The sequence below is a fragment of the Sorex araneus genome, chromosome 4 (assembly GCF_027595985.1).
Source record: "Sorex araneus isolate mSorAra2 chromosome 4, mSorAra2.pri, whole genome shotgun sequence".
In the NCBI taxonomy this organism is placed as follows: Eukaryota; Metazoa; Chordata; class Mammalia; order Eulipotyphla; family Soricidae; genus Sorex; species Sorex araneus.
In genome coordinates this window covers 50,853,047-50,874,026 of record NC_073305.1, presented here as the reverse complement: position 1 = coordinate 50,874,026, position 20,980 = coordinate 50,853,047, and the positions used below count along the sequence as shown (strand labels likewise).

The following is a 20,980-nucleotide window of genomic DNA, read 5'->3' as shown; positions in this document are numbered from 1 at the left end:
AATAGAGACAGTAACAATTTCAAATTAAACTAAATTTTAGAAATAAGACAAAAAATTTCAATACAAAAATGACAAAAATGAATTGAAAATGGAAGAAGTATGCTGATGCTTAAAGTATTGCAAAAAAAGAAGAATCACTCTACTATGCTGTCAGCAAACAAAATGGATATGAAGACATAAGCATTTTGATGCATAAATTATGCAGTGATTAAAGAAATGATGCATCAGGAAACTCTAAAATTCATTAAAGAGCATGATCATAGGAATCCTTCAAATACAGAAAGCAAAATAAATTGGACTAGAAGAAATTCCTAAACCTGATGGGGAATTGTTATTAAAAAAATAGGCCTGAACCTCCTCCCAAAAAAGAACATTTGAGACACAATGAACATAGTAGGTCAAGTCAATACATCACTGTCACCACTGTCATCCTCAATTTGCTCAAGCTCATCAATTTTCTCAAGCGGGCACCAGTAATGTCTCCATTATGAGACTTGTTGTTACTGGTTTTGGCATATCGAATATGCCATGGGTAGCTTGCCCGGCTCTGCCGTGCGGGCTAGATACTCTCCGTAGCTTGCCGGGCTCTCCGAGAGGGGTAGAGGAATTGAACCCATATTAATCTCTTATATAGCTATCAGAGAATGAAATTTGCTTTTGAAAATATACATAAGTACTAAGCTATGAAGCAAATATCCATACATTTAAAAGCAGATATTAAGGCCACAGTGTATTACAGACCACAATGTCATTTAATTTTACATCAATAGTTTTAAAAGCCTCAGAGTCCATATATTAGAAATTCTTAGAATGATACTTTAAATTTTCAGATCAAACTGTGGTGAGAATTGAAAAATTTTGAGAACTGAGAGACACAAAAAGCCTGTATATAATATTTATGGAGAGAAACTGGTATGCAGAAAGAAATCGTATATGTATATTAACAAAGCTGAGACAACTAATCATCAAAAACAAATGTTAGAAAATAAAGAGTAACAACCTCAAAAAAAACAGGATAAATGATAGTGTAATACTGATAACATGTAAAATAAATTAAATAGGAGGACAAAAAAAACAACAACCAGGAATCTGACTAACTCAATGATGGTTTTTTGAAATGAAAGCAAACCTGTGTCTGTCAGTATGGAGAGAGAGAGGTAAGGAGAAATGGGAAGAGGAGAGAATAGAGCCAGAGTTAGTGAACAAAGAAGAGAAAGAAAGAAAAAGACAGAGATAGAGATGGAGGTAGATATTTCAAAGAGATTAAATCACATATGGTAGTATTTATAGTAGAATTCAATTAAATAGAAAATTATTAACAAATACATGCAACAAACTTGAAAGAAAAATACAATTACTGAGATCATTTCTTTTTCTTCTTTTTTTTTTTTTGCTTTTTTTGGGTCATACCCAGTGATGCACAGGGGTCACTCCTGGCTTTGCACTCAAGAATTACCCCTGGCAGTACTCAGGGGACCATAGGGGATGCTGGGAACCGAACCCAAGTCGGCTGTGTGCAAGGCAAATGCCCTACCCGCTGTGCTATCACTCCAGCCCCGAGATCATTTCTAAAAGAAGTGAAAATTCCAAAAGGATATCTCTCCACTAAAGAAACAAACTCAGCAGTGAAATTTTACTAGCATAAGTTACTAACAGTAACTTTGATAGGTTTTACCAAATCTATGAGAAATGGATAATTTTGGGCTGGAGCAATAGTACAGGGGATAGGTTGTTTGCCTTGCACACGGCTGAGCAAGGCATACCAGTTTCTCTCCAAATTCAATCCCCAGCATCCCATATGGTCCCCCAAGCACTGCCAGGAGTAATTTCTGGGTGCAGAGCCAGGAGTAACCTCTGAGCATCGCCAGATTGACCCAAAAAGAAAAAAGAAAAAAAAAAAGAAACGGATAATTTAATTTTATGAAAAATGTTGAAGACATTAGCATAAGAGAGAAAACTCTCCAAGTAATTTTGTGACAAAATATATTTTCATTCACATTAGATAACTCTGCTTATAAAGAAACTTATCAGCATATATACTTTATATAATATAAAATCACTGTCAATGTCATCCCGCTGTGCTATCGCTACTTTATTACTTATGTAATATAAAATAATTCTAATTTTTCAAAGTAACTTGAAACATAAGCCATCTAGAATATTTTAGTAATGGATACAGAATAAATATTTGATACAATTCAACATTCATGCATATTTCAAACAATAACAACAATGGCAGCAAGCACTAACAGGGAATATTTTTTCAGTCTAATAAAAGACTGGCTACCAACACCCTGTAGCATTTCAGAAAATGTTTAATAGCTATGATTTTGCAAAGTTGAAAGTGCATCACCCTTGAATCTTAAGCTTAAAATTAGTTACAATGATAAGTTCTATATTTGTCAGATTTTACTAAAATGTAAAGTCCTGTATTAAGCATAATTTACTTGAATTATTAGAAGTAATTCCCTTAATTCAGGAATGAGACACAGTTCTCTATATTTACTGCTTCTATTTAACAATGGCTCAGAAATACAGTGTACTAAATAATAAGTTAGGATTAGAAAGATAAAATTTTGTATTACTGTGGCTTAAAAAGTATAAGAAAATTTTCATTTATATATAAATTATAAGAAATATTTAGTATTGAATATAAAAAATTCAATACACAGAAATCAGAGATATTCTTATATATTGGAAATTATCAATTAGAGAATATAGTGCTAAATATATGTTTCTTCTGATAGCAGGAAATACTATAAATTGTCAAAGTATAAATCTAACATAAAATTATATTAAAAGTGTACATAAAGTGATACACTTAGTGATTAAGTAGGAGGTTTCAATGTCATAAAAGTAACTATGTTTAAATTAATCTATAATAATTCAAATTAACCTATAGAAAATTAAATTAAAGCCATAGCCTATTACATGGAAATTATCAAGCTAATTCCAAAGCTAATATCAAAAGGCAAGAATAGCAACCACAATTTAGAAGAACAAAGAAAGGGTGTGTGTTCACCTAAGTATCAAGTCACATTATAGAGCTATGATAAGGAAAGAAACCCGGCATTGTTGTAGGCATTGACAAACCATGAAACCTGGAAACAGATCTGCACATAGATGGGAACACAGCCTATAACACAGGTGTCATAATAAATCTAAATGCTATAAATTCAAATAAATATAATCCAATAAAAAGGTGCTGGTTAACAGGCCAACTATATGGAAAAGGCCCAAATTATACCCTACCTCATGCCACTCATAGAAGCAAATTCCAGAGGATTTAAGTCCTAAATGTGAAAGTCAATACTTTAAAGTATTCAAATAAAAAATATATGAGAATATCAATATAACATTAGGTAAGAGACAAATTTCTTAAGGCAAATATGCACAAATCATAAAAGAAAACAAGAGTAACTTAGATTACATTAAAGTAAAAGCAAAATGAAATTTCTATGCATATAAAGACATCTATAAAAAGTTAAGATGAAACACCAACAGTTCTCTATATTCACTGCTTCTATAGGAAGACACATATGCAAAGCATAGAATTGGAAATGCACAAAGACAACCCAAATCAGAAGACTAGATCCATATCCCAGATGATGTCCCAGCAGAAATGAGGAAACCAGAAACCCCTAATGATGGGGGAAATAAAACTGTCAAAGAAGTCCTGACTTCATTAGTAATCAGCGAAATGTATTCTAAGCCACCAAGAATCAGTTTCAAATCATTTAACTTCCATAAGTCTTTAAGTTTGGTGCCTTCAGTAATCACTAGTAAAGACCTTTTTCAAACAGAGAACTGAAATCATAAACTATCAACTGTGAAATCATCAACCAGACTTTTTTTCATATCTACCAACAAACTAGACTAAAAATGGCTTTTTCACCCCTGGTATTTAGCCTCATGTTCTCTGAACTCTTCCCAAACTCTAAATGATTAACAAAGTCAAATGATGTTTCCTCCAAGCAAAAGGAAACACCTCTTCTTTCTTAATACAGAAAAGGGCAGCCATATTTCCCTCTCTCACGCTACTGGTCCATCCAAAGAAAGTTCCCTTTCAGCAGAAAGACAGGGGGCTTACTTGGAGCAGTCTTCACAAGCAATGTTCCCTGAGGTTTCCTTGATGGTGCGCTCAGAGACAAATGCTGGATACTCAGTATCACAAGGTTCCAAGGTCTGTTTCAATTTCTGGGCTGGAGGGTTAGAGAGAAAGAGAAAAGAATAAAAAAAGATGAATTCAAGGCACAGATCTTATTGTGACGGGCAGCACACAGAAACTACCAACACAGTATGCTCCTACTGCACTGTGATTTTTTTTTCCAGGCAGAGCATAATGCATTATTTTCTAATTAGTCAAGTGATTTCATCAGCCAAGCAACTCTATAAGCTATAATTCCTCAAGCAGTTTTCTTGGCTTGATCAGCTATCATTTATGCATCAGAAGAACTCTACTTTCTGGGACAACATCAGTCACTTGGTCTCTGACCTCAGACTTACTTGAATTCAGCAATAATATAAATGCCATATCTGAATAAGTGTACAAAATATTAGACCACATTATTTAGGGTGAGACAAAGGTCATGATTGGATTGCATGGTTTTATTAAAGAAAGAAAATTGAAGCACTGAATAGTAAAATATGTAATATCTTGTAATCACAACCACAAATCTAATCCTAAAATGATGAAGTTCTTTGTCCAGAAAAATGGCACTAACTAACTCTGATAACATGGGTAAGTCCAAAGTATTATTTGGTAAAGACTTGGGGATGAGGGATAATTAAATTATTAAAACACCTTATGTCTCATGGACAAATTCTAGAAGCACTGTTACTGTTACTGTTATTGTCATCCCATTGCTCATCAATTTGCTCAAGCGGGCACCAGCAATGTTTCCATTGTGAGACTTGTTGTTACTGGTTTTGGCATATCGAATACACCATGGGTAGCTTGCAAGGCTCTGCCGTGCGGGCTAGATACTCTCAGTAGCTTTCCGGGCACTCCAAGAGGGGCGGAGGAATCAAATCCAGATCCATTGCATGCAAGGCAAGTGCCCTACCAACTATGCTATAGCTCCAGCCCAAAAGCACTATAAGTTTCCTTTTATAAATTAGTAAATTGAGGGTAATATATTTCTGTTAGAATGATGTGACTGCAAAATTCAATCATTTATGTTGAAAATGAGGTACAGTACCTGAAGCATTGTGTTAATTAATGTCAGTGTTAGTCAGTACTAGCAATAGTAACAAGAAGTTAGCCTTCCCAGGAAGTGTTATGATTTATAAAATGATGATGACATAGAGGCAGAGAGTCTCTTGCCCGCACGCCTGGCTGACTTCCCTGGGGCCCCTCGGAGGGGATGGGCTCCAACTTCTTTCCCCGCCCCGAGCAGAGCTCCTGGTGGCCGAAGACCACCGGAACCTAGCCATAGCCATGCTCAAGACCCCTCTCCATACATTCAGACAAGCCTCACACATGAAGGTACCGGAAGAGGAACCCAGGTGTGTGTAATCCCATCAATAGCCAACATCTAGAGACTTAAAAGCAAGCTCCCAGGTATCTTATAACCTACTTCTCACTTTGGTAGAAACTAGCAAGCTACTGAGAGTTTCCTGCCCACATGGGAGAGCCTTGCAAGCTTCCCATGGTGTATCCATATGCCAAAGGAAGTAACAAGCTGGATCTCATTCCCCTGACCCTGAAAGAGGCTCCAATGTGGCATCATTGGGAAGGCCAAGTAGAGAGAGACTTCTAAAATCTCAGGGATAGGACTGAGACCGCTTGAGAAATTCGACGATCAACAAGATTTTGTGATTGTGATTTGTGATGATATAGAAGTAATAATCAAGTATTTATAAGGAAAGAATGAGAAGTCAGAGGAGTTAGGAGCACAAATTTGTATTTATATAAATATATACTATATATGTATACAGTCGATAGGACTGGGGCGGGTAGGGTGTTTGTCTTGCACTGGGCTGACCCAGATTCCATTCCTCTGTCCCTCTCTGAGAGCCTGGAAAACTACCAAGAGTATCCAGCCCACATGGCAGAGCCTGGCAAGCTCCTCATGGTGTATTCCATATGTCAAAAACAGTAACAACAAGTATCACAATGTAGACGTTACTGGTGCCCACTTGAGCAAATTGATGAACAATGGGACAACAGTGCTGCATACTATACATATTTGTGTAATCACAAAAGGGGGCAGCGGTGCTCTATCTCTCCCCCACCCCAGGAGGTCGATGATTATGGGAAGGCACAGGAAGGAAGGAAGGAAGGAAGGAAGGAAGGAAGGAAGGAAGGAAGGAAGGAAGGAAGGAAGGAGGGAGGGAGGGAGGGAGGGAGGGAGGGAGGGAAGGAAGGAAGGAAGGAAGGAGGGAGGGAGGGAGGGAGGGAGGGAGGGAGGGAAGGAAGGAAGGAAGGAAGGAAGGAAGGAAGGAAGGAAGGAAGGAAGGAAGGAAGGAAGGAAGGAAGGAAGGAAGGAAGGAAGGAAGGAAGGAAGAGGAAGGGAGGGAGGGAGGGAGGGAGGGAGGGAGGGAGGGAGGGAGGGAGGAAGGACAGCCAGGCTGGCCTACTTCAATGCCAGGGTAGCTCACAGCTTGCCCTGGGTCCTTTCCCTCATTGAGACCTTGATTTTGGGGTGCTAGGAACTAAGGGCAACTGAGGCTTAAGGCTTAAGCAGATGCCCAGGAGTGAATAATACTCTAAGCCAATTAAATCCTGAGTTTCAAAAGCATAATAATAACTGTATTCCTGTGTCTATACAAAAAAGGACATTGCTTTAAAGTAAACTATTAAAAAGACATAAGAAGAGGAGAAAGGCAATATTTCACTCATACATATAGAAACCATAGATTTCTGAGTAATCTGACCTTATAATTTAACAGAGTCTGATTAGGGGGAAAAGGTGATAGACCGGTTGGGGAAGAAAGCATAGAGAGGAGTTTATAGATAAACACAGTGGAATGGAAGTGCCTCAGGAGCACTGTGATAAACCTAAGCTTCCTGTGGCAAGGGGAATAGGACATACCAATGTTGTCCTAAAATGTTTAGGGCTGCATTCCAATAAACACAGATTAATGAGATGCTTCAGGAGCAGTGTGATGGGTATCACAGGAAAAACCTAAGCTCTCTGTAGCAAGGGAGAAAGGACAAATCAATGTTATCCTACAATGTTACTTTCATAATAGATACTGTAGCACTATAGCACTGTCATCCCATTGTTCATCAATTTGCTCGAGTGGGCACCAATAATGTCTCCATTGTGAGACTTGTTGTTACTGTTTTTGGCATATTGAATAGCTTGCCAGGCTCTGCCGTGTGGGCGGGATACTCTCAGTAGCCTGCCGGGCTCTCTGAGAAGGATGAAGGAATCAATCCCGGGTCGGCCATGTGCAAGGCCCTACCAACTGTGCTATTGCTCCAGTCCTCATAATAGATACACACTACATAATTTACAATTCTAAAACTCAGTAGTATTTTACCCAACCCACGTGCAGGCAAATTGAATTAGTTTTCCAAAACCAACTGATTGGATGGCAGCAGCCATGGTGGCAGAATGCCCCGCCCTCAGGGGCTTTTCTGTGGTGCATCAAATGGGATGGGAGGGAGCAGGCATGAAGGGAGTCATCACAGGTCTACTGAGTACAAAAGGCTGTTTGGAGCACCCATATAACTATTGAGTGATCGGGAAGCTACCTTCTAAGTATTTATATCCTAACATGGTATTTTTAGAAGCTTTTTAAAAATATTTTTTAGTCATTTTTATAGGAGCTTTAGTATTCAACTTTAATTCTTTTGAAAATATTGTTTTGAGGCTAGAGGGTTGAAGAAAATGCGTTGTATTTTTTTAGTTTTAAAAAAAAGGGGGGATAGGTACTTGACCATTGTATGACTGAAACACAAGCATGGAAGTTTGTAAATCTGTAACTGTACTTCATGGTGATTCACTAATAAAATTTTTTTAAAAATAAGGAAGATAGACTTTTTAATCAGTGTTTTATGCAGAACCTGTAACTTCAGAAACAGGTCGCTGAATTGAGAGGACATATACTAAAAGCACTGTTCTGAAGAATAAACGGAGTAAAGCAGAGCTCTCAGCAAATGACACACATGTGCAGGTTCGCACACATGCATGCAGGCTTGCATTCACAGACTGCCTTGAAATGTTCCTTGTGAATGTTACCATCTATATTCCGGGAGCTGTGCTCATTGCCTGTGAGCTGAGAGCACATACTCTGGGCATTGCGATGTCCTACTACTGCTGTGCTGCTGTGTGTAGCAGGTTAATCTCTCTGCAAAGTGAGAATAACAATAATGCCTCTATGGTTGTGCAGAGCCAAAGAAACACTATAGAAAATTGCTATCAATGAGTGCTCTTTAAGTATATGGACACCATCACAGCTTATCCTGCACTTGCTAATTCATCGAATTCTCAGAATCCCTGCTGTTTTGGCTAGAAAAGGCAAGTTGGGGACTCAGAAGATGGCTCGGTGGCTTAATGTGGCTTGTCTGACAAATGCAAGGTCCTGAGTTCGAAATCTCGTTCAGTCTGCAAAAGCTGAGGAGACTCTCTGTCAATCTTCCTTTTGGGACCCCTTGTGAAAAGAGCTGGGTGTTTCTGGATGCTGAGTTTAATCCTCAATACCTCACATCACCAAGGCAGTCATGACCACTGGATAGTATGGGGTTCTTAAGAAAGGAAAGGAAATAAAATAAAATAATGAAAATAAAGAGCAAGCAGATGGTTGCCTCAATGCACTCTGACTCCACTGCTGGTACATCTCTGGGGATGACAGGCTCTTAGTGGCCCAGGACTCAGCTACTATCTGTCCTGCTGTGCCTTGCAGGCCAACTCATAGGAAGGTAATCACATGTTAGCTGGCTAAATGAATACTTCTGGATAGTATTTTCCAGGAAAATAAAGCCTACAAGTAAAGTGAAAACGTCAGGCCCTAATGACAAATTGCCTGACTTCAGAGACAAGATAAGTGACCCACACTGACAGAAGCAGGCAGAGAGGCACAGGGAGGTAAGCTCATTCTTTTACCAATTCTACATTACCTATGATTTTGGTGAGAGAGCTGACTCTGATTTCTGTTTTCTTTTTATTTTTTCCATTTGTTACTTTCTGTTTCATGGCAGGCCAAAGCTAAAGATTGGAATTATGCTTTATAAATCATATTTATAATTTGGTAACATTTATCTTCAAGGGTCTTATTTTACAATTTCTTTCTCTAGGTATTAAATAATACAGATATTAAATTTAATAAGTTTGCTGTTGAATTTTTAAATTACCCAAGCCAAAAAAGAATTAGGTGAAGTAAAATAAAAATAACTTAAATAATAGAATGAGTAAAAGTGTATATTATGCACAAATATAGAGATGGCATATAATACCTTAGTGATGACAACATTTAAATTTAGTAAAGAATTCCTATGTGTCAGCTACTTTTCTGAATTTTATGTATTAAATTATTTAATGTATTAGATTATTTAGCAGTAAAACATGAAAAACACAACTATGAGGTAGTGATGACTATTATCAAAACAGTGATAACTATTTTGAAGATCAGTGAATGGAGGATAGGGCTAAGTAAATTGCCCAAATTCTTCCAGACTATGTGGTAGAGCCAAAATTTGAACATGCGCCATCTGGCTCAAGAACATATATATTTAACTGCTCTGTGATGTATGGCCAATGAAAAAGACAAATAAAAGTCTCTGGCACTAGACTGAGATAGGTAGTGCACGTGATTCAAATAAGCCTAATAATTACTCCATCTCTAATTCTAATTGTCTGGGCCCAGTTACAATGGAATGAGTCCAATACTCTAAATGTGGAGACTCATTTGGCTCTTATCCTTCCTGGTGGTGAAATTCTTCTTCCTTTGACTACACTGTAGGCAAACATTCTGATGTGGTGATAAACCATTGAGTCTATAGCATGGCTACAGATTGGCTGGGAGTTGCCTGATGTGCTTTCAGGAAACACACTAATTATCCTATCAACTGTAGCTACATTTAATCTAAATAATACGGTTAATCATGAAGACCTTTCTTAAAGTACTGAACAGAATGTAGAGTTTTGAGTCCATAACTGTGGTTGCCAGCAAAACAAAAAATGGGGTATTTTTGGAAGTAAAATACTTTTATTTAGAAAAATGGAAGGAGAGAGATAGAAAGAGAAAGTGCACCTCACAGGCTATGATACGGGGAGCAGAAAATGGTCCTCGGTATTGTTTTAAGTCTGAGGCGTTCAAAACTCATTTCTTACAAGCATAAAGATGCTTCAGAACCATGGATCTCAGCTAGTCTGACTACCCATTTTTTTCCAGGAGGGATAACTGGGCTTCAGAAGTTAGATATATCCTTCCTGGAGTCCCACAATAACTGATTAAGCAGGACAACAATTTACTGACATCATTTATGACCATCATCACTTCCTTCACTGCCAATATTCACTCCATGCTAACTACATGCTAAAAATCATATTGGTACTTTGCATGGATGAAATCTTCATGACCATGCAGTGAGCAAACCCTTCTGACTTCCTGTTCTACAAAAAAAAATTAAAATGTGGAGTTATTAAGAAGCATGTGATTGGAGGATTGCCCAGGTTGGGAGATATGTGCTGAAAGTAGACCAAGGACCAAACACGATGACCTCTTAGTATCTGCATCGAAAATCACAATGCCCCAAACTAGAGAGAGATTAATAAAGACTGTACCTGCCACAGAGACAGTGAGTGGGGTAGGGTGGGAGTGGCAGGTGGGACACTGGGAACAATGTTGGTGGAAAATGTGCACTGGTGGAGGGATGGGAGTTTGAGCATTGTTCGAATGAAATGCAATCATGCAACTGTATCTCACAGTGATCCAATAAAACTTGTTTAATTAAAAAAAAGTATACCCAAAGTCACACTTCTGTAAATATCAGAGCCCAGATCCAAGCCTGGCTAGCCACATCCTAGAGTTTCTGTTCTTTGCTATGCCTCCACACCATTTTCAAGTTGAAGTTACTATGACCCATCACTTACAATGAAGCACCCAAGGAAGTATCCACACAATTGAATTTCTTTAATTTTCCCTTAGCAACAAATGTCCTGATGAGAATAATGGACTTGGGTTCACAGTAATTATGTGCAGACAATGGAGAATGAATAGAGTTGCCATTTGAAAAGCTTTCCTCTTCTTTTGTCTCTGTGAATGCACCCCCATTCATAATAGGGTGCCAGCAAGCTCCTTTCTCTTTGTGCAACTTCACCAAATGATACCTTTGTGATAATCAAGCAGAAATGGGCTTCCACAGTCCCCTCATTAAGGAAATGAAGCAGATAAACAGTGTAATTATGGATTCCATTTTTAGCTAGGCAAAGATGTCTGTCTCAGCTCAGGGTCTTTTTTTTCAGTGAGGGGATGGTAAACTTACAATGAAGAAATCTTACAAGTCCATCTTGGTAGAATGCTTGAAATTCTTTCCTTATACTGAATCAAAGTTTTACATTTTCATTTACCAACACTATCCAAACAACAGCATGTCTGGGGACAAGTTCACTCACCCAACAATTGATTGTTTCTTTAAGAAAGGGAGAAAATTATAGCCATGCCCAGCAGAGGGCTGTAGGACTGAAGAGACAACTCAGTGTGGCCACAGGTTCTATTTTGAGAAGGGCAGCTGTTTCACTCTCCTCTGACTGAGGAGCCCTTGAAAGGTTTAATGACAAATTTTGGCAGTCCTCATGTCTCAGGTAAGTGGTAGGGATTTGAAGACAACCCTACATCAGCATCCTGGAAATGTAAAAGCAATCCATATCTAGCAAACAATGTCTTGATGATATAACTCTTTGACACGTTCTCTTTACAACCTAAGGGTAAAAGGTCTCCTAGAGTGGGGATGGAGTGAGATGATTTAGAATTAGCTTAAATTAAAGATCAGTTAAAAACTTCCTGAGAATGAAAACAAAGCTGAAGCACCAGAATATTCCTCTTTGTTAAATCATTGCCCTTCTTCTAGGGAGGGGAGAAGAATGATAGGAAACTTCACATATTTCCGTAACTATCATAAGTTCCCAGGCGGCCTTCTTCTTTCTTATTCATTATACCCTCCCCATCTCAATCTAAACAAGAGTTATATTAATACTTTCACCATGGACATTTTGAGTTAGATGAGTTTGGGGGTCGACAGTATGATTAGTAGTTTCCAGGATCTCTACATACTAGATGTCCATGACATACCTCATTGAGTTTAACAACTAAAACTGTCTCCATATATTGTATTTCCCAATTTAAAAGTCATTAATGTAGACAAAGATTATAGCCCCTGATGCTCAACAGAAACTCTGACAATATTCATCAGTTCTGAGGATGAGGAAAAAGAGGGAGGCAGAAGTTTGTGGTAGTGGCAGGTTCTGGGGAAGGAAGTAGACCAAGGTGGGGGTAGTGGGGTAGTGGAATCAGGTTGATATGAAAAGGGAGTGTTCTCATGTTACCCACCAATGCTCCTCCAATGGGGGATTAGCATGTGGGCTGGTACCTGGTAGGAAATAGGAATGTCAAAAAGATTAAACACTAAAGATAATCGCAGTGCTGCTCTCAGCACTGAACACTTTTTAGAACCAAATATTTTAGCCTTCTCCACTCTCTTCAACGAAAACAAGCACCACTAAAAATGTGAGTATCACTCTTTCACCATGTGGGAAAACCTTGCTATCTTTACATGCCTTGCCTATGGGCTTTGCATGCTCTGTTCCATTTCTCTCACACAACTACATTATGTCTATTGCTAGCTATGTTGGCAAGCAAGGAAACCAAGGCCCAGAGACACTTGCCCAGAACCTCACAAGCTAGCAAGTGACCGAGGAAAGCTCCCTGATGCCTAAACTATGGCATAAAACAGTGAATTCATCTGCCAGAATTCGCATCCTGATTTGAGAGGAGCAGAGGTTTACTGCAGGTCCTGTTGTTGCCATTTAACCAGCTTTCAATCTGTGCCCTTGGTCTCTATTGAGCTTCTAGTGCCCTTTTCTCTTTTTTAAACTCAATGATCTATTATTATCTCTAATACTGGAGCTATAGGAAAGCTAGTCAAATAAGTAGACAATAAGATAAAAAGCACTAATTTAGTAGGTATCATTTAATCTTTAAAATCATGTGCAATTTTACACAAGAACAGGCTTTTGCCATGAGTAAAATTTTCCTGTGGTAAATGACAGTTTTCTCTTAATTGTTATTGTGCTCTTTGTTGTCTCTCCATTGCTGATCTGATCTGATTCAACATTCTTCTCTGCTGCCTTTATACTTGTGGACATTCTATGCACTTTTGTGTATATTTTGTTTTACCACTTAATTTCATGAACACCTTTTAAGTTTGTAAGAAATTATAAGAAATAGAATCTTGTTTAAGAATTTTTCTGTACTTTTCTCTGGATAGACTGCGATTTATTTTAAAGCTCCCTATAGTCCATCATTTAAAGAGGTACCAGTATTGCAATCGTAAATTCCATGGTGATGATCATCCTGTCATAAAATTCTGTTTCCACTTCAGTTTCTTTCCTTAGGCTATATTTTCTGAAGTGGCATTGTAAGCATTCAATGTCCTTCAATGCTAGTATCAACCTAGCTGGAAGGGCAAGAACAGGCCTCTGCCCTGAGGGTCACCAGGAAAGTGAGTGTGGGTAAAAGAGAGTATTTGGTTCTTGATCCCTGGCAATGGCCATGTCACATGACACAGCCATCCCCAGCACATTCAGAACAGGGTCATAATTATCAGAGCCTTCTAGAACTTTCTGTGGATGTTGTTTCAGGTCATACTCTGATAAGGAATGTGTGAATTCCTGTTTTGAGACAAAAAGGTCTATTGGGGAGTTACAAAGCTACAACCTCAATGACTATAATGGTCACACTTAGCAAAGGAAGTATTTATTGTGTATTTAATAAGCAGTGATGACAGCAGATAGGTCCTAAAAGTTAAGACACTTTTAATTTCTTGATGGTTTCTGTCATCAAGAAATTCTAATTTAGGGCTGGGAAGATACTGAAAATACTGCTGCAGATAAGGTGCTTCCTTTGGACATGACCAACTCAGGTCTGATCCCTGGAACCAATATGGTGCCCTGAGCATGGCCAGGAGTGATTTCTGAGCACAGCTGAATGTGGCCTAATCTTCCCCCCTCCACCCCACAAAACCACAATTAAAAGAAAATAAATTCTGACTCAGTTTGAGAGCATCTGAGGCAATCCAGTGCTGAAATAATGTGTGAGCTGACTGGTATGGAATCAATAAGGAAATGATGCTAATTATTTTTGAGATAACTTAGCAAATCCTAACTAGCTAGGGTCTTAAGGGAAGAGAGATATAGTATCAGACTAACAATATCCAATATTGGGGGGAAAGCTGATGTTATATTATGAAACTGACCCTTTTAAGAAGATAATTAAGAAAAGTCATGGTAGCAGTCTGCTGGAACTTGATATAAACAACATGAACAAATGCATGAGGGAAAGACAGAGAAGTAAAAAGTGTCAGAACACATGGACAGACATGTAAGTGCTGTCTCATTGAGAAACATGGACATGGTCAACATTGTCACATAAATATTGCTGAATTAATTACAGCTACCATTTTTTGAGGGTTTAGTATATCCTGGTTACAGAGCTCAATATACAAAATGATTTGTTGCTTCACTAAACATAAATGTACACAAAGGTGATAAATATAATGTCCCCCTATGCTGCACAAAGTTTCTAGCAACTGATCTAAGCATCAAAAGATTTTGAGCAGGAACAGTGATAGGATCAGATTTATAGTTCAGGAGGGTGTCTGTGAAACAAGCAGAATGGTGATCCATTCACTCAGCCACAGAAGGCCAGTGTGTCTGTTTTGTCTAGGTTTTTTAGTGCTGCTCATGATCTTCTTGAAGGATTCACCTGTCCAGTGAATGACCTCAAAAATCTTAGTTAAGGGAACAGGTCAAAGCATACATTCAACATGGGCTGAATGAGGTCTTTGGACTTTCTGTTAGACTGGATAGAACTGCATTTAGTACAAAGGGTATCTTTTGCTGACAGAGTTGAAAAATCATCACTCTGTTCTGTGAAACTTTATGTGAGCACATCCTTGATGAAAAGCAGCCAGCGAACCCAGGTTTCTCACTCTAAGCTAGGAAATAGAAACCAGTTGTTGCTTACCTTTAGCTGTCATATCTGAGTGCCACCAACTGCAGAGGTTAAATTCCACCAGGAACCTAAACAGGTGATGGAAAAGTCCAATGTTACTTGGTCATTCACAGGACAATGACTTATTTACCATCACTCACCTCATTGAAATAGTCAGTGAGAAGAAAAGTCTCTTCAACAAATGGTGTTGTGAAAACTGATCAGTCACATGTTTAAAAAAAAGAAAGAAACTTAGACTCCTATCTGGTACAATGTACAAAAGTCAATTCAAAATCTATTAAGGAACTTGACATTAGACCTAAATCCATGAATTATGTTGAAGAGAACATAGGAAGAATCCTTTATGACCTTGAGTCTAGAGGTAGCTTCAATGATTCAATGTCATCAGCCAAGCAAACAGAAGCAAAGATAAACAAATAGGACTACATCAAACTAAGAAACTTCTTCACTGCAAAAGAAACAATGATTAGAATAAAAAGATGCTTCACAGACTGGAAGAAAATACATTCCCACCATTCATCTAACAAAAGGTTAAGATCCAGGATATATAAAATACTTGTAAAAATTCACAAGAAAAAATCAACATCATCAAAAAACGGGGAGATGATATGATCAGAATCCTTCTCAAAGAAGACATGACCAATAGATATTTGAAAAAAAAATAGTCTATGTCACTTATTCCCAGGAAAATGCAAATCAAAACAATAAGAAGCCACTTCACACCAGTGAGATTTGTTCACACCAAAAAGAATAAAAACAATCAGTGTTGGTGCAGATGTGAGGATAAAGGGACCCTTACACACTGCTGGTGGGAAATTTGTCTGCTTGAACATTTTGGGAAGATATGAATATGTCTCAAAAATTATATAAATTTTCATATGATCAAGCAATTCCACTTATTGGCATCTACCCGAAGGGCCCTAAAACTATTCAGAAAAGACATTTGCACTTCTATTTTTATTGCAAATCTATTCAAATTAGCCAAAATATGGACAGAACCCAAGTGTCTAAGAACAGATAAATGGATGGACAAAGAAACTATAGGCATTATATACATGATGGAATACTAATACTTTGCCATAAGACAAGATGAAATATTGCCATTTGCTGATATCTGGATGGATTTGGAGAGTGTCATGCAGAATGAAGCCAGTCAGGAGAGAGACACATACACAAATGACCTATCTCTCATTTGGGATATAAAGGAATATAGTAAGAAAATAATAGCAAAAATCAACAGAGTCTGAGAACCGAGATTACCATGGTGGTAGATAGGGAGGCGGGGGAGTAGATTAGGGGGCCTGCTGGTGGAGGGTATGGTGTTGAAACATTGCATTTATGAAACTATCAGTGTACAGATGGCAAAATGTTTGGTTTAGCTAGCAACACATTTACAGGTCTTTATCTTATGAAAAGGAATTCTTTTGTCAATCGCAGCTGTGCCCTAAGTCAGATTTATCTAGACCCAAGGACTGCTGAAAACTCTCTGTTTAAAGGCATAATAGTTTCTAGTGTTATTCAGTTAATACCAAGATATCCCCTCTTAAAGGTCTTCTTATGCCTTGGCTTGGAAATACAAATAGAATATTTTCTGCTTAGAATATTACCTTGAATAATAAAAGAAACATTCAAAATTTATAGTGAAGCACAAACTTATTCAATTGTATGAGTGTATGTACATACATGTGTTTTTCTAAGTATATGTAGGGACAAACTTCATGAACTTATGCCACAATGCAACCTTAAAAAAATAAACCTCAATTGTTAGTAAAAAATGCAAAAGTAATACAAAATTATTCTCCGACTAAATGGGAATAGATCAAAATGCAATCATTTCTTTTCCAGACTCATGCAGCAATTCACTTTTAATCAAAACGCCACTCTCATCTGTTGCCATATTTTGTCTCTTATAAATATGTAGAACTTACTCTCCACTTATAACTTTATAAATGAATAACTTTGGTTACTTTAAAGCATTGAGGAAAACAATTGCTTTGTTCATCAAATCGGCAAGAAAAATGCCTTTAACTCCCAGATCTAAAGTCTTAATGGGGTAAATAGAAGTGAAAGAGTTTGGTATAGCCTACCCAGTCTGGTTGACTTGTTCATCATGCATACAATCCCTCCCTTTTGTGTGACAACAGTATTTCTGTAATGTGTCCAATATCTTGTCTGTAAGTCAAAGCTTTCATCTTTATGCCATTTCAAGTCTGACCAAAGTCACAGATGCATCCAGCACCATCCAAACAGGACCATAATTTGACAGAGTAAACAATTAAATCCCACCTGAGAAAAGCCCTCAGCCCCTGGTCTGTACTGCATAGGCTCCCACCCCCACCCCTGCACATGTCAAGACATCCCAAGCAGCACAGTGGACAGTCCTGGCAATTTGTTCCTCTGACCACAGCCCACCCAGGCTGCATTAAAAACAGCCAGACAGCTATGTTAAATTTAACAGTAACCACAATAAATAAATTTGGTTTGTGTATTGCAAGCTGTTAGTCTGCTAAACAATGACATAAGGGAATAAACAGGGACCAAGAATAACTTAATAAAAGATTTTTTTTGTTTCAACATTCAGTATCTTGAGATGTTAAATGAAGGAATCTCAAGGTAGTATGAATCTGAGTAGGAGGCACAATCTCTCCATTCACTTCATAAGACAATTTTTTTAAAAAAAAACAATGGTATTTTTTTTGTAGCAAATTATACTTACAGGACCAGTTCTGTCATTATCCATTTCACTGCAGCAAGGAAAGCATTATAAGGCTGAAGAGAAGAATTCAGTTCATTATAAAGAATGTGTCACACACCAACTTGGTAGTTTAACTTAAGGCTTTACATTAAGACAATGTTATTCTTCTGCAGAGATTAATATCATGTTAAAAAACAGTAAAGTCCTAGGTAGAGGAAGAAAATGGTTGGATACTGTATCCCAAAACTAACATTTTAAAACTTTGAACTCCCCTGTAGTGAGATGTGATTTACAAGTAAAATAAACATGATCTAATATAAGGGTTATCTCTGGGAGGAAAAAGGAAGTTCAGCAAATGATGCTTAAACCTTCACCCTCTAGGGGCTAATATTTCGCAGCTTAATGCTGAGGAGCCGGAATCATGTTAACTAACTTCAAATGGCAATTCACAGGCTGCTCTAAGAAGGGAGCCTCCCTGGGCTACATCACAGTGTGGTGTTCAGTGCAACAAGCGAAAATTGCATAGACTTGATTTTAATGCTGCCCATGAATTATGCAGGAGTCAGGCTGCCTTTTCTCACACTTACATATTTGGACTTGAAAAAAATGATAACCATATAAACATGTGATTTTATCCTTGCAGAAAATCCCCTTTACGCTATAAAAGAAGGCATTGACAGCCTAATCTTTATTTCAGAATATTTTAATTAAAAAAAGCAGTTGGATTGTTTACTCTGTGATATTTCCTATGTGGATAATTCAATTTCCTGAATTCTGGAAAATACCAAGTCTCCCCCTCAGTCGTTTCTTTGTACCTAGGTATGCCAGATATGTGCATGGTGGGCGGACTGGAAAGACAGGCAGTGACACTGGCAAAGCTCTGGCCCCAGGTGGCTGGTCCAGAAAATTCTCAGAACCTTTTGTGGTCATGTTTGGGTATCAGAGAACTGAAAGGTCAAATCCTGATTTCTGAAGGGAGGGTTGTTTTAATCCTACCTTCTGAGAATTTTAATGATAAAGGATACAAGGAGGAATGGGCGGATTATCCTGTTTTAAATAAAATCAGAACCAATGTATATGCCTCTAGCCATTCTTGAAACGTCCCTATTTCAAGCCAGTAGGTAAATGAAGAGATAACAGTCTCCTGGGGTTCCTTCAGGCCACCCAGATTTCAGACTGGATGTCTTGTGCTGAATGGACAAGAGTGTGTCAGCTTCACTCCCTGAGTCTTCAGGGTTCGGCAGGTAGGAACGTGAGCTATTCACTGTTTCCTAGAACTAAATCTCAGCTTGCAGGACAGTGGTTCTGCCATTATATTTCTTATAGCTTGAAAAATACTCATCTTTCTTCCAAACAGTGGTCAGACTAAGAGAAGTTCCATGGTTCTGTAAGAGACTGACATTTCAGGGGGTCCTTGGTAGTGGGTGAGAAGGAAGAGAGAATGAATAAAGGGATTAAGGGGAGTGGGGTAGAAGAGGGCAAGCACAGGGCAGCTCACCCTCAGGCCAGGCACTCAACTGTCTCTAACCAGACATTGGCTCAATGCATGTGTAAACCAAGAGATTATGTAAATTGAGGATTAAAAATGTAAATGAATATCATTCAGAAGGATTAAAACCATTGAGTTTTTAAGCCTAATGATGAAAACATATCTTGGGAACATTTTAAGTCTGGAAATATTCATGCTAAGGTTAGGGAAGTTGGCTTTGGAAAATCTTGTTGGTTCTCACTTAAAAAGCTTTAGTTCTTTGCTGCCTTTCAGAAATTTTCCAGCTCTGAATCATGTCTTACTCTCTCCATGTAGAAGTACCGTATTAACTATTTGGTTTTTAAATAATCCCTTAGCAAGATCAATCTTACGTCTGTAAGTGAGAATTCCATATATTTATCCTTTAAACCAAAATGTCTCTTAAATTTTGTGTTTCAAGCCAAACCTAGGTTAATGTCTGGTATTTACGAACAATAACATGTAAAGGTTATATTCATATCTTATATCAAAACTATCAAGAATTCAAAATCTGCTTTTTTTCTATATATTCAGGTTTATTGTGGTTAAACTTACATAGTTTATACAATGTAAATTATCTTTTTAGATTGGGAGTAAATTATAACTGCATTTCTGACCGTCTGAAAGGCAGTTTCTAGAGATGCAATAGCTATGTTGATAAATCTTCAATTGTAACATTATCTATGGAAATGGATAACTGGGACGAGAACCCTGAAACTTCTCAGCAGCAGGATTAAGGTAGAAAATCTAGGAGTGAAATGAGCATTTGATCATAGGCTCATAGCTCCATTATAAATCAAAAAAGAGATTTGTATTGAAATTTTTCCTTATAATTGTAAGAATAATAAGAACAATTTATTCTCCTTTTTCTTGCCATCCAAAGCAGGCTGCTGTATCAATTCAGATAAGACTTTCTGTCTCTTTGTTCTTTATCAAATCACTGGCTTTGGCCATAAACAGAAGTATTTTTTCCTTAACCAGGTAAGTCAAGAAATGCTATTAAACAGTTTTGATAAAAGTAGATAAAAAAAAGCTTAAAAATAGATAATCACACAGGGAGACAGAAATACCCCGTTTGGGGGAGATTGTACTTACATCCAGGAGACCCCGGGCACCATCACTGCTCTCCTTGTTGGCTGGACACATGGCCTGGTAGTCATAAAGAGTGATCCTACAGGAAAGAATGACAGGTGCTTCACTATCTGGGAAAACTGAGGAACTGGGTGGACCAGGCAGGTGAACAGCCACATTCCTACCAACCAGTGCAGGAGAGGCCACCATAAGTTAATGGAGATCTACCAAGGACATGACAAACTCAACACTGGTGCACAGCTACGCCACAATGGTAATTTAAGAAAAAGGGATAAAAGGAAATATACCTGAAAAAATAGGGAAGAGAAAGCACTCAAACTGAAGAATGTCCCTTGCGCCTCACCTACGGTGACCCTAGGGAAAACATACAGGCTAACCCTGAGTACAATTGGTATGGCCCCAAACCCAAAGTGGAAATCCCAGAACTGAAACAAATAAAAAAGGTTAGAAATAAAATAAAGTTTGTGTCTCAAATCAGGGGGATGAAAAGAAAACAGCAGTTT

The 20,980-nt window shown here is 38.0% G+C and overlaps 1 protein-coding gene across 2 annotated transcripts in view; it reads right to left on the bottom strand.

Moving 5' to 3' along the window:
- The window catches only part of CACNA2D3 (calcium voltage-gated channel auxiliary subunit alpha2delta 3), a 999,345-nt gene that overhangs the window by 56,620 nt on the left and 921,745 nt on the right, over window positions 1–20,980 (bottom strand). For both annotated transcript variants that reach the window (XM_055135106.1, XM_055135105.1), the window contains 4 exons: window positions 20,481–20,556; window positions 17,900–17,952; window positions 15,196–15,251; window positions 4,091–4,202 (listed from right to left, as the gene is read on the bottom strand). In XM_055135106.1, the coding sequence (XP_054991081.1) occupies window positions 4,091–4,202; window positions 15,196–15,251; window positions 17,900–17,952; window positions 20,481–20,556 (297 nt within the window). The remainder of the gene's footprint in view (window positions 1–4,090; window positions 4,203–15,195; window positions 15,252–17,899; window positions 17,953–20,480; window positions 20,557–20,980) is intronic.